A 13,590-nucleotide genomic window follows, 5' to 3' on the forward strand; every position below is an offset into this window, starting at 1 on the left:
TGTTAAATGCTAAGACTAAAGATAACTTATTTTAACTGGCATAGGCAACTGTACAAACTTTCAATTATCTCTGATGATAAAAGACAATGAGCAAGATTAAATATATCCTATAGATAATTATAAAATTTCATTTTGGCTATCATCTTAAACCTTCTTCCCAAATTATCAAAGATCCATAATTATTAGGTATTAGGATTATCTTAAAAAGTAATAAAACAGGAGTGCCTGGGTCGCTCTGTTAGTGAAGCATCTGCCTTTGGCTTGGGTCATGGTCTGGGGGTCCTGGGATTGAACCCAGCATCAGGCTCCCACTCAGCAGGGAGTCTGCTTTTCCCTCTCCCTCTGCCCTTCTTCCTCCCTGCTTATGCTCTCTCTCTCTCTCAAATAAATAAATAAAATCTTCTTTTATATCTTAAAAAAAAAGTAACAAAACAGATTTTCGTGTTTGTACAACTATATTTCAGTTCCTTAGGACCACACTAGTGAAAGTATGCACAGGAAGTGAAATGACCACAAGGTAAGCAGTGACAGAAGTGAAAAGCCCAGAAAATCAGTCTCTGAAGTCACTACAAATGGGCCATAAATGTTGTTTTCTTTTTTTTTTTTAATGGTGTTTTCCAATAGGAAGAAAGAAGAGGAGGAGAAAGGACTGCATAAAACTCTTTTCAATCACTTTTGAAGATAATCCAAACCTCAGCTAATCCATGGATCCATCAAAGAGTGACTGAATAGAAGGACTTATTGATTTAGAAAGAGCTTCTATAGGAGAAGATAATGAGAGAAGACATATTTAGGACAAACACAACCAAATTTCATTTCCTACACTTACCCTTCCCCAAGAGAAAAACTGCTGTGGGAACTGTTGAAGCCAGGTGATGGGGAATTATTGACATATGTGATCTCGGGCCATGGAGAACACTAAAAACAAAGAACAACTTAAATACTGAAAAAGTACAGGTGACCCTAGTGTCCCACCGAAACATTGTTACTTGAATAGCACATCTTCATCAGCAAATCTTAACTGCACTAGTAAATCTTGACCAGGCTAGAAGTTGTGGGTTTTGTTTTTGTTGTTGTTGTTGTTTTCCAATTGAGATATAATGGACATACAACACTGCATTAGTTTCAGGTGTACAACATAATGATTTGATATACATATATAGTGCAAAATGATGGGATTTTCTTTTGAAAATAAATTCGGAATAAATTGAATTTTGAGAATAAATTGAGAATAAATTTGAAACCATCACCAAAAAAAATCCTTTTACCTCTGTAAGTATAGTTGTCTCATAGGAAGGCTGATATTTCTCCTTTTCATGAGGTGTTCGTTTCTCCATTTTCTCCCGATCTGTTTTTTGCTTCCTGTCTGCACCTTTGGGCTAAAAAGAGAAATGTTTTGTTTTGACTCATCAACTGACATTTGACCCAACAATATTATTTCTAAAGCTTAAACAGTCACACGTGAAACAAGGATGTATGTATAATGATGTAAAGACAAGATGGATCCTTGCATCTAAGTCTGAAAATAGGAAATTTAACTGTGTGATGGAATTGAAAAAGAATAAGAGACCTAGGGACACCTGGGTGGTTCAGTCAGTTGAGTGTCTGCCTTTGGCTCAGGTCAGGATCCCAGAGTCCTGGGATCGACCCCCATGTCAGACTCCCTGCCCAGTGGGGAGTCTGCTTCTCCCTCTCTCTCCCCAGCTCGGGCTCTCTCTCACAGTCTCTCTGTTAAATAATAAGAGATCTATAGCTATGGACATGGATCTCTAAAGCACATAGCAAACTGAAAAAAAGCAAGCTTCATAACAATTCATACAGTACAGTCCTATTTATGTTTTAAAGACAAGAAAACATGTGTATACTTAGGTACACACATATATAAAAGCATGGAAGGGAACTAGAAGGATATATGCGAAAATATGACCTCTGGGAAAGGTTGGGAAGTAAGGGTAAAAGTGGTAAAGGGGGACTTCAGTCCGAATACTTCTGTATTAATTAATCCTTTGCAATGAGACTACATTTATCTGTGTGATAAAAACAAAGACCAAAATAACAAAAGAAAGTCAAGTACCAATGTAATCAAAGCTATCAACATTTCATAATTTTGTGAGCTTTTACAAGAGCTTGTAATTTCAACAGACTTTAAGAGCTTTCAGCGAAAATCCGTGTTTTAGCCTCTACTTCCCTGTCCACGTTCTCCTTCTCCCATGCCTATCCCATATAAATTCATTACCAGGCATCTCAGGAATTATTATCTCAAGAACTCTGGCCTAGACTAGTTTTCACAGTTGTTGAAAAAGGAGAAGTTAACTTTCTGACTTTGTAATTAATGTTAAAATTGAAAAATGAGGAAAATGGATACAAGGGACAGCATGACGCCCAGGAATACCTTGAAGACTTTGATCTGACAGCTGGCTGAGTGTAAGTGCTCAGTATACTCCCCATTTTCATTTTCCTTGAAGGTATCAATTTGTACTCGGAACGGCACTCCCTTTTCTCCTCCATGCTTCCTCATAGTGAACTCTGTGCTAATGCAGTGTACCTACAAAGAATACAACATCCAGGTTTCAGTACTGCTAGCTAGCCACTTCAGTCAACAATATTTTTTGAGCAACTACTAACAGCAAAACCTTTAAAAACACTATGAACACCTATAAAAAAAAAAAAAAACCTTTCATGCTAGGGGACCTGGTCGGGTCAATGGTACAGTATATGACTCGTGGTCTCCGGGTTATAAGTTCAAGCCCCACATTGGGTGTAGAGCTTACTTAAAAACATCTACGTAAATAAAATCTTAAAGAAAAAAAAAAAACCTTTTAGGGATGCCTCACTTAAGCATCTGACTTTTGATTTCGGCTCAGGACATGGTCTCAGGATAGGGAGATTGGGTGCTATGCTCATAAGGAGTCTGCTTGAGATTCTCTCCCTCTGCTCCTCCCCCTGCTTGCCTGTACATCCTCTATCATTCTCTTTCTAAATAAATAAATAACATCTCAATAAATAAACTTTAATTCTCTTATTGATCTTAAAGAATGTATATTCTAAAGGAGGAAATAAGGAAAATTAATTAGTTACAAATGAAACAAAGTAAATATACAGATCCAATGCTAACAAAAGCTACTAGGAGGAACTACGTTCATTAACTGCTTCAGAGAATACAGAGTTAATATAAAAGAGAAATGATTTCTGTTAGTAAAAGTTTCCTGCACTTTAAGGTAGAGTTTAAAAAGCAGAGGCACCATTCATGCTGGGAAAATAGCAAATATGAAAGGTCACAGGCAATAGTGGAAAAAAAGGTTTGCAAAGGTTTGCTTGCTACTGCATAAAGTGAAGACTTTGGTGAATCTTTTTTTTTTTTAATTTTTATTTATTTATGACAGTCACAGAGAGAGAGAGAGAGAGAGAGAGGCAGAGACACAGGCAGACGGAGAAGCAGGCTCCATGCACTGGGAACCCGATGTGGGATTCAATCCTGGGTCTCCAGGATCACGCCCTGGGCCAAAGGCAGGCGCCAAACCACTGCGCCACCCAGGGATCCCGACTTTGGTGAATCTTAACAGTGAAACCTTGACTGATCAAATATTAGCTTAGGTAAGTTAATTGTTTAAACTCTCAATTTTTAACTTAAAAGTTGTTAATTTCTCTAAGCCTATTTCTACCCTACAGGATTATTGCTGAAATTTTTAAATAAAATAATGTATACAAACTGTTTACTTAACACAGTGACTATCTAATGGTACATAATAAACCACAGCTTTCTTTATTACAAATAAGAATTTTAAAGGAGGGACGCCTGGATGGATCAGTGGTGGAGTGTCTGCCTTTGGCGCAGGTCGTGATCCCAGAGTCCTGAAATAGAGTCCTGCATCGGGTTCCCTGTGAGGAGCCTACTTCTCCCTCTGCCTATATCTCTGCCTCTCTCTCTGTGTCTCTCATGAATACATAAATAAAATCTAAAAAAAAAAAAAAAAAAGAATTTTAAAGGAATCTACCCAACAGACATAATTGGATATATATAAACAACTTTTTTTTTAAGATTTATTTATTTATTTATGATAGACATAGAGAGAGAGAAAGGCAGAGACACAGGAGGAGGGAGAAGCAGGCTCCATGCCGGGAGCCCGACATGGGACTCGTTCCTGGGACTCCAGGACCGCGCCCTGGGCCAAAGGCAGGTGCTAAACCGCTGAGCCACCCAGGGATCCCCCCACCCTTTATTTTTATATAAACAAACTTTAAGCATAAAGGTGTTCAAAATAACTTTACAGATAGTAGGGAAAATTTAGAACAATCTAAATAATAATAGGGAAGTCATAGTGTATCCAAAGAATGGAATATTATACAGCCATTAGCAAGCATCTTTTTTGTTTGCTTGTTTTCTGTTTTGTTTTGTCATACAAATAAATAAATTGGGGAAATTAAAAGGGCAATTCAGACATTCCTCACTGCTCTCAGGCAAGTGTTGAGGAATCTAGACTTGATAGGCTAGAACCCTGTAAAATTTCAAATTCAACATGTTTTATCCTTCAAGAAACAAACTGGGTGGCTCAGCTGGCATCCAACTCTTGATTTCAGCCCTGGTCATAAACTCAGGGTCCTGGGATCAAGCCCTAAGTCAGGCTCTATGCTCAGCAAGGAGTCTGCTTGCATTCTCTCTCTCTCTCATCCCTCTGCCCTTCCTTCTGCTTCCTCTCTCTGTCTCTGTCTCCTAAATAAATAAATAAATCTTAAAAAAAAAAAAAGGAAAAAGAAGAAACAAATTGGTAGTAAGAGATGCTCTTCATAATGGGAATCCCATTTGCAATGCCCTACCTGAATAAACACAGATGTCCTCTTTGCTGGGTCCCACAGGAACTCCACTGTATTCAGTTGGGTTGGATTAGCTCTAGGATCGATTATACCCACGGACATTGGGATATCTGAGAAACAAAATGGTAATCATTGAACAATTCTGAGGGCCACTGGGTTTAAATAAGATAGCACTGATTGTTTTATTACTGGTCCCTAGTTACTAAGATTTTTATGTATCACACCCTAACCCTCTTTTTGCCAATGAAAAGGGTTTGATTAAAGCTAAAATGGACCTAAGTACTTTCTTTCTGAGTATCTTTTTTCCACTTTGAAAGGTTTTTTAAATAAGACAATTTAAACACAGTTTCCTTTTAATTTGCCAAAATTCTACTTAAAGATAGATTTAGTCTACACACTAGCTCCAGTGTCATGAAAATTGTAACTAAATCTGCTTCACTTACAGTTTTAAGATTAGTGTTACTGATAGAAGTATACTAAGGAGATTGCTATAGAAAGATAAAGCAGAGTGTCTGAAAAAAGGCAGAAGCATTGTATTACAGATAGAAGTGGGAAAAATTTAACATAGAGATTGATGCTGGCCTTAAAATTATCAAATAACCCTGCTATAACAGAGGAACAAATCTGATACTCAAGAGGGAAGCAAAAATGAGCTCTGGTAGAATTCTGCTTTCCATTCTACATAGCATATAATCAAATATCATTTCCTGACTTCTATTAATATTCAAACTGGGGAGAGAAAGCCGGGCTGATATCTATAACTATACTACCATTTGGGTCCAACAGTGTTAGTTGTGTTGGATTTATCCTAAGGTCAATTTGTCAAATGGATATCAGGATATCTGTATTAGAATCAGTGTTTTCTCAGGTCAAATTAGTAAGTACTTAGATTTGTTTACTAGTAGGAGATAATAACCAACAAGAGATCAAAAACATAGATGCCAGTATTAAAGTACATTCATGAAGAGAGACAGCATGTATGTTTGTAAAGGAACTTCCCTATGATTTAAGAAAAATAAATTCTACTCTGTGTAGCAAAGCAGTAGGGGAAGAATCTAAACTGCAAATCAAGAGACATAGATTCTAATCCTAGGTCTCTTAGTTTAGGTAAAACAAACCACTAATTTGCCTCTCAGTTATTAGTAAAATAAAAGAATTTGTAGCATTTGGGGAAAAACCTGGCCCCTTTTATACATACACAAAATAAAACATCAGACCCTGAATATCCAAAACAATCTTGAAAAAAAAGTAAAATTGGAGATGTCACATTTCCAGATTTCGAAACTTCCTACAAAGTTACAGTTATCAAAACAGTGTGGTACTGACATAATGATGGAGACACAGACTAACAGAACACAACAGAAAGCCCAGAAATGAGTCCTCACATACATGGTCGAATGATGGCTGACAAAGGTACCAAGACCATTCAGTGGGGAAAGAATAGTTGTTTCAACAAATGGTGTTGGGAAAACTAAATATCCACATACCCGGAATGAAGGTGAACTCTTACATCGTATACAAAAATTAACTAAAAAATGAATCAAACACCTAAATGTAAGACCTAAAACTATAAAACTCTTGGCAGTATATATACTTCCAAGTAAAAGCTTCGTTGGATTTTGCAATATTCTTAGATATGACAATAAATGCATAGGCAAGGCAATAAAACTAATTAAATAAACTGGATTACATCAAAACTTAAAACTTTTATGCATTAAAGGACATTATGAACATAGTAAAAAGACAATCCACACAGAATGGAAGAAAATATTGCAAATCATATACCTGATATGGGATTAATACCTAGAATACATAAAGAATGCCTACAACTCAACAACAAAACCAGATTCAAAAATGAGGAAAGGACTTGAATATACATTTCTCCAAAGAAGATATATATATAGCCAATAGGCACATGAAAAGATAACCAACATCACTAATCATTAGAGAAGTATAAATCAAAACCACAATGAGATAACCACTTCATATCCAATAAGATGGCTACTATTAAAAAAATAGAAAATAGTACTTGTTGGCAAGGAGGTAGAGTATTTAGAACCCTTGTTCACTTCTGATGGGAATAGAAAATGTGTAGCTGCTATGGAAACAGTATGGTGGTTCCTCCAAAAATTCAAAATAGAATTATATATATGATCTAAGAGTCTCATTTCTGGGTATATACACAAAAGAATTGAAAACAGAGACTGAAATAAATATTTGTATACCCACGTTCATAAGCTGCATTATTCACAGTAACCAAAAGGTAGAATCAACCCGGATATCTACTAAAGGATGAATGGATAAACAAAATGTGGTGTATATACACAACGGAACATCACACAGACTTAAAAAGGAGGAAAATTATAATGCATACGACTATATGGATGAACCTTGAGGATTATGTGAAGTGAAATAAGTCAATCACAAAAAGACAAATACTAGATGATTTCACTTATCTGATGCACCTAGAGTAGTCAAATTCATATAAACAAAAAATACAATGATGGTGGTCAGGGGCTGGGGAGAAGAGGGAAGGAGGAGTTATTGTTTAATTAATGGGTACAGAGTTTCAGTTTTGCAAGGTGAGAAAAGTTCTGGACACGGATGGCAGTGATGGCTGCATAATGTTAATGTACTTAATGTTGCTGAATTATTTACTTTAAAATGCTTTATAATGGTAACTTTTACCACAACTAAGTTAAAAAAACAAAAACAAAAAAGTCATCCTAAAATAATGGATGCAATTGTTATGGAACTGAAGGATCTACACTTCCAACTTCAATTTTGATATTATCGTCCCAGTAGTTTTTTATACTTAGTCAATAAACATTTCAGGGATTATGCTAATTGAGCCCCTGAAGCATTCTGAATCAATGTAAACATCAAGTAAAGAAACCAATTCTTGGGACACCTGGGTGGCTCAGCGGTTGAGCATCTGCCTTCAGCTCAGGGTGTGATTCTGGGGTCCCGGGATGGAGTCCCACACCGGGCTCCCTGCATGGAGCTTGCTTCTCCCTCTGCCTGTGCCTCTGCCTCTATGTCTCTCATGAATAAATAAATAAGATCTTAAAAACAACAACAACAAAAAAAAAAGAAAGTAAAAAAAAAAAAAAAACCACAATTTTCAGACCACACTTTTATAGGCATTTCCTGGGCAAGAGATTCCCTTAACTCACCAATATCAAGAATTCTATCTCCAGGTCGATTCCACCTCCAGCCCTCCAGCTGCTGATGTTCAGTATACTGCAGTCGTCGGTCATGGAACACTACACGGAATATACTCTGAAAGGAAGCAACAAAATCAAATGAGAGTGGGATCCTTTAAAAATCAGTGCTGATAAAGGAAAACTACCAGAATTCACCTCCAGTAGGTTTCTAGATACAATCTAAAATTATTTTTCTTGGGATCCCTGGGTGGCGCAGCGGTTTGGCGCCTGCCTTTGGCCCAGGGCGCGATCCTGGAGACCCAGGATCGAATCCCATGTCAGGCTCCCGGTGCATGGAGCCTGCTTCTCCCTCTGCCTGTGTCTCTGCCTCTCTCTCTCTCTCTCTCTCTCTCTGTATGACTATCGTAAAAAAATAAATAAATAAATAAAAATTAAAAAATAAAAAAAATAAAATAAAATAAAATTATTTTTCTTAAGATCTGTTTCACTCTAAAACCCATGCCATACTAAACTCTTTTCAGGGTAAAATTTATAATTGCTCAGATATAATCTCTATAGTTAACTGAAACCATATTTAAAACTTGGCTTAGGGCATCTGGGTGGCTCAGTGGTTGAGCATCTGCCTTTGGCTCAAGTAGTGATTTTGAGGGGATCCCTGGGTGGCTCAGAGGTTTGGCACCTGCCTTCGGCCCAGGGTGTAATCCTGGAGTCCTGGGATCGAGTCCCACATCGGGCTCCCTACATGGAGCTTGCTTCTCCCTCTGCCTCTGTGTGTGTGTGTGTGTGTGTGTGTGTGTGTCTCATGAATAAGTAAACCTTTTTAAAATAAATTTAAAAAATAACAATAGAAATAAACAAAAAAAATCTTTAAAAAAAATTGGCTTAAACATTAGTCCTCATGGATTGGGAAAAAAAAGACTCTTATTGGAAGCATTTATACTTCTCCTTACTGTTACCATGTAATATCCAGCTCAGCTCTTTGGGTATATATGAAAATCTCACCAGGTTCCCTGCTTGCTAACCCACCATGCAGCACTGAGGGTAAGCAGGGGTTAATGCTATCAATTTTCTTTTTGTTACTCTTATTTGTGGAGGTGCTTATTAATATCCCTCCCATCAACTTTTATAGTTGCTAATCAAATTCCCCTGTCCCAATTGTGCTGTGAATTCATTGCTATAAGTCTAGACTAAGAAAACTGTTATTTGGGGATCCCTGGGTGGCGCAGCGGTTTAGCGCCTGCCTTTGGCCCAGGGCGCGATCCTGGAGACCCGGGATCGAATCCCACGTCGGGCTCCCGGTGCATGGAGCCTGCTTCTCCCTCTGCCTGTGTCTCTGCCTCTCTCTCTCTCTCTCTGTATGACTATCATAAATAAATAAAAATTAAAAAAAAAAAAAGAAAGAAAACTGTTATTTGTCGATAGTAGTTTCTGTTTTTCTTGCTACTAGACCACGTATCCAAAGAGACACTGGAGCTTCTCTAAAAATCTCAAGGTGGTTACTCTATTCCACGCCAAAGAGCTTCAATGGACCAGGAGACTACTTTGACATAGAATGGTAAGCCTTCTGTTTTTACAGCTCTATAAAACCCATGTGAATGGGGGTGGGCTCACTCGTACTCCAAAGAAATAATGGTTTACCACTCTGCCAGCAAATTGTAGTAGGTAAGAGATACCACCAAGCCCTTTATGGAAGCAAAAGAACATTACCCAAAAAGGGTCAATAAAAGGATATTGTGCAGAGGAATGATTTACTCATTTTCTTTTACCTTCACCAACTTGCCATTAATTTCTGGAAGTTCTCCAAGTTTCCTATTGTCTAGCATACGAATTTCATAAGACTGTCCTGGAAGAAAAAGTAACTACATATTATATTCATAGATTCAGATTCAGAAAGAATAAAATTCAGCTGGTTGAATATACAAGAGTATAATATTATTAGTATTAGTAACAACTATAATCCTTTACTATGTGCCAGGAACAGTGCTAAGTGTTTTCATATATTATATCATTAATTGATATAATTTTCAAAACTATTATCAATCTCACTTTTACAGATAAAAGAATTGAAATGTAAAGAGTTTAAGTAGCTTGTCCAAGGTCACACAACTGGTCAATAGAGCTGGGTCAGGATTGAAAGAGGGAGATAGGAACTAAAAACGGGCAGGTACACAAAAGAAGGTAGCAATACACATCAAATATGACATTAAATGGTCACATTAGAAAGATGTACTTTTTACATATAAGTATACCTAATAAAATATCATCAATCCAGCAGATCTTCAATAACACTAACAAATAAGGAAGTATCTAACCTTGATTGAGATACGTCAGAGTTTCATCGTGGAGTTTCACAGCTGGAGAGGTGGCAGCACAAAGCACATACTGAAAAGGCAGGATTTTATTCTCATTATCAGGGGGCAAACTTGATTCTTCTTGCTTAAAAATGGGCAATGCAAGGACATCACTGAAATAAAGCAAACAACTTAGGTTAACATGTGACAGTGGTGCAAAAGTGGATTTATGTTGACACAATTTAACTGCAATTTGCTTTGGAAAAGTATAAACATTACTCACTTTGATAAAGTTTTTTCCCATTCAGTTCAGATTACCTGCTGTGCTATCCCCCTCACCATAACAATGTGGACAATGACAAATATTCACTGCTATAGCCATTTAGACAGGGGTTCCTAAAAGGGCTCTGAAAATTACATGCAGAGTTCCAAAATGTCAATTCCGGACACTCAGTAATGTATTTGTTCTTAGAAAGGCACCAACTAGGGACCCCTGGGTAGCTCAGTGGTTGAGTATCTGCCCCTGGCTCAGGGAGTGATCCCTAAGTCCTGAGATCGAGTCCCACATTGGGCTCCCCGCAGGGAGCCTGCTTCTCCCTCTGCCTGTGTCTCTGCCTCTCTCTCTCTGTGTCTCCCGTGAATAAATAAATAAAATCTTTAAAAATAAAATAATAATTTTTTTAAAGGCACCAACTGCAGTTATCTTTATAACCCTATCAGCTGATCTATGTGAGGACTAAAACAAGACTCAGAATTAATTCCTAGGAGCCACTTGAAAAGGACAAATCAACGACCAGGATATATTTCAAGATCAGCTTAGATTCTGTGAAATACAACTAACTAAAAGTGCTGTGTTTCAGTCCCTAAAAGCCTTAGGCAAATCTTAGACAAGCTCTCTAGTCTTCATTCCTTCATCTATAAAATGGGAAATCACATTTGCTGGTCTAGAGTAAGTATTTTGGAAACCATAAGGGACTAAAATTGATGTACAGGATTAATAATAATTTTTCCTCATAAACTCTAGTCATGGATTAGTGGGAAAGAATATCCTGGGTCCTCTTCTGGAGACCTACTGTTGTGATCAATATTTGTCCCAGACCAGACTTTAAAAGAATCTTAAAAGATGTACCAAATTAAAGAGTATTTCCAATTATCTCAAGACATGCCACAAAATTCTCAAAATAAAATGTTTTAATTAACTGTAAAGAATTTGTGTATGTATTCACTAGAACAACTAAAGTTAAAAAGAATGACAACCCAAATGTTGGCAAGGATGTGGAGAAACCAGAACTCCTGTTCTTTGCCAGGAGGCGTTTAAAATAACAAAAGCAAAAAATAAAAAAATTAAAAAAAATAAAATAACAAAAGCAATTTAGAAAAAGATTTGGCTGTTTCTTATAATAGTAAACATCTATCTGCCCTTTGATCCAGCTATTCTATTCATAGATATCTATTCAAGAGAAATGAAATTATAAGTCCACTCAAGGCTTGTACACAACTGCATATGGCATAAAAGCAAAAATTGGAAAGAATCCAAACGTTTATAATTAAGAAAACTAGATGCACAAACTGTGGTATATTCATACAATGGAATACCAGCAGTCAGCAAAAATGAAGGAATGCAACAACATGGATGAATCTCACAGACATAATACTGAACAAAAGAAGCTAGACAATAAGAATATATAATGTACGATTCCATTTATATGATGTTCTAAAATAGGCAAAACCAAGGAGAACAGTGGTTTCCCGACAGGGCAGAGATTGACTTAGAAAATATACAAGGGAACTTTCTGGGGAGATAAAAATGTTCTATACAATGCTAAGTGTGTAGGTTACACAGCAATTCTTTATATGCATTCTCAGCAATATGCATTCTCCCCCAAAGGTATGGAATTATGACAGGTAAAGACAACCATTGAAAAGAAAATGGCTGAACTCATGTAAATCTTAGAGACATTATAAATTCTTATTGGAGAAAAAAATAAGCAGAAAATGTTCTATTGTCCTAACAAATCCACAAAGGAGTAATGAAAATTTAATGGCATAAATGCTTAAAAAAAAAGAAAAAGAGGAGTGGAGAGGGAAGAGAAAAGATATTCCTCTTTCTGCTGATGTCTAAATAGCAAGACTACATGTTATTAGTTGAATCAGGGCACCCAAGATGCAAACCAGTTTTTTTTTTTTTTTTTTAGATTTTATTTATTTATTCTTGAGAGTCAGAGAGAGAGGAGAGGCAGAGACATAGGCAGAGGGAGGAGCAGGCTCCATGCAGGGAGCCCTATGTGGGACTCAATCCCGGGACTCCAGGATCATGCCCTGGGCCAAAGGCAGGCGCTAAACCACCGCCACCCAGGCGTCCCGCAAACCAGTTTTTATGAACAGAAGTTTCTTGTTGCTAAAAAGTATTTCAAAGGCTAGAAAAACAAAGGGTGCTTTCCTCTCCCTGAGGTCTGGAGGTATATATGCTTTGCTCAAAGAGTTGGGGTTGAAGGGAGAAGGTGAAGAATCCTTTTTTCTGCCCATATTAATGTCAAGTGAAACATACTACTGATCCCTTGAGACTATATAACACTGGAGAAATACTGGGTTTTCTAAAAAAGTACTCCAACCCAGTTCTTCCACTTCTCAAAATGAGGAAGCTACCAATGCTCTCACAACAAATAGTACAGAAAATAAAGCAAAACACTACAAAACTTCAGAAACATGATGTTTGGGAGACTTTGTTGTCCTATCATGCTCAATAAGTATCTCAATACATATCATTCTCAAATACACACATCTGATGATTCCTTGAAAGATTAATGAAGATTATCAGGAATCAAGGCAAATCGGATTTTGCAACGTAGCAACAGCTCAACCTTTTAGAGTGTAGGGCGTTTTCTTCTTCTCAAATATTACTACCTTGCAAGGCTAATTAATACACAGCAATAGTCCCTAGTCTTCTCAATATAATGTGGCTTTACATCTAACCCCTCATGACTAACCAAAGGACTGTCATTTGATGCTGAAAATTTTTAAATTTATTCTAAAAGTTACCCCTAAAATTAACGAACTCAAAACAGGCAAACCAAATACACAAAATTTTATATTCTCATCAGAGATATTAAGATCCTGAAACCTCAAATATATTTGAGTTACTCATGTTCTTGCTACACTACATTTCTTTTACCTTGCTGTGGGAGCAAGAGTACCATTCAGTTTCACATTTCTAGGGACAGAGGCTAAAGGTCACACTGGTGAACACAGCGCTAGGACTCTGTCTATAGCAAAGCAGTAACAGATTAAGTAAGCAACAATTTTGGAAATACAAAAGTCTG

General features: G+C 37.0%; 1 protein-coding gene across 8 annotated transcripts in view; it reads right to left on the bottom strand.

Annotated features, from left to right (window-relative positions):
• Positions 1–13,590, bottom strand: part of TFCP2 (transcription factor CP2) — a 58,705-nt gene that overhangs the window by 7,578 nt on the left and 37,537 nt on the right. For 7 of the 8 annotated variants that reach the window (XM_055337056.1, XM_055337055.1, XM_055337059.1 and 4 more), the window contains 7 exons: positions 10,292–10,443; positions 9,746–9,822; positions 7,989–8,094; positions 4,816–4,922; positions 2,393–2,545; positions 1,269–1,379; positions 830–918 (listed from right to left, as the gene is read on the bottom strand). In XM_055337056.1, the coding sequence (XP_055193031.1) occupies positions 830–918; positions 1,269–1,379; positions 2,393–2,545; positions 4,816–4,922; positions 7,989–8,094; positions 9,746–9,822; positions 10,292–10,443 (795 nt within the window). The remainder of the gene's footprint in view (positions 1–829; positions 919–1,268; positions 1,380–2,392; positions 2,546–4,815; positions 4,923–7,988; positions 8,095–9,745; positions 9,823–10,291; positions 10,444–13,590) is intronic. The other variant, XM_055337062.1, reaches the window with a different exon arrangement.

Source organism: Nyctereutes procyonoides, unplaced genomic scaffold (genome assembly GCF_905146905.1).
Source record: "Nyctereutes procyonoides isolate TBG_1078 unplaced genomic scaffold, NYPRO_anot_genome, whole genome shotgun sequence".
Lineage (NCBI taxonomy): Eukaryota > Metazoa > Chordata > Mammalia > Carnivora > Canidae > Nyctereutes > Nyctereutes procyonoides.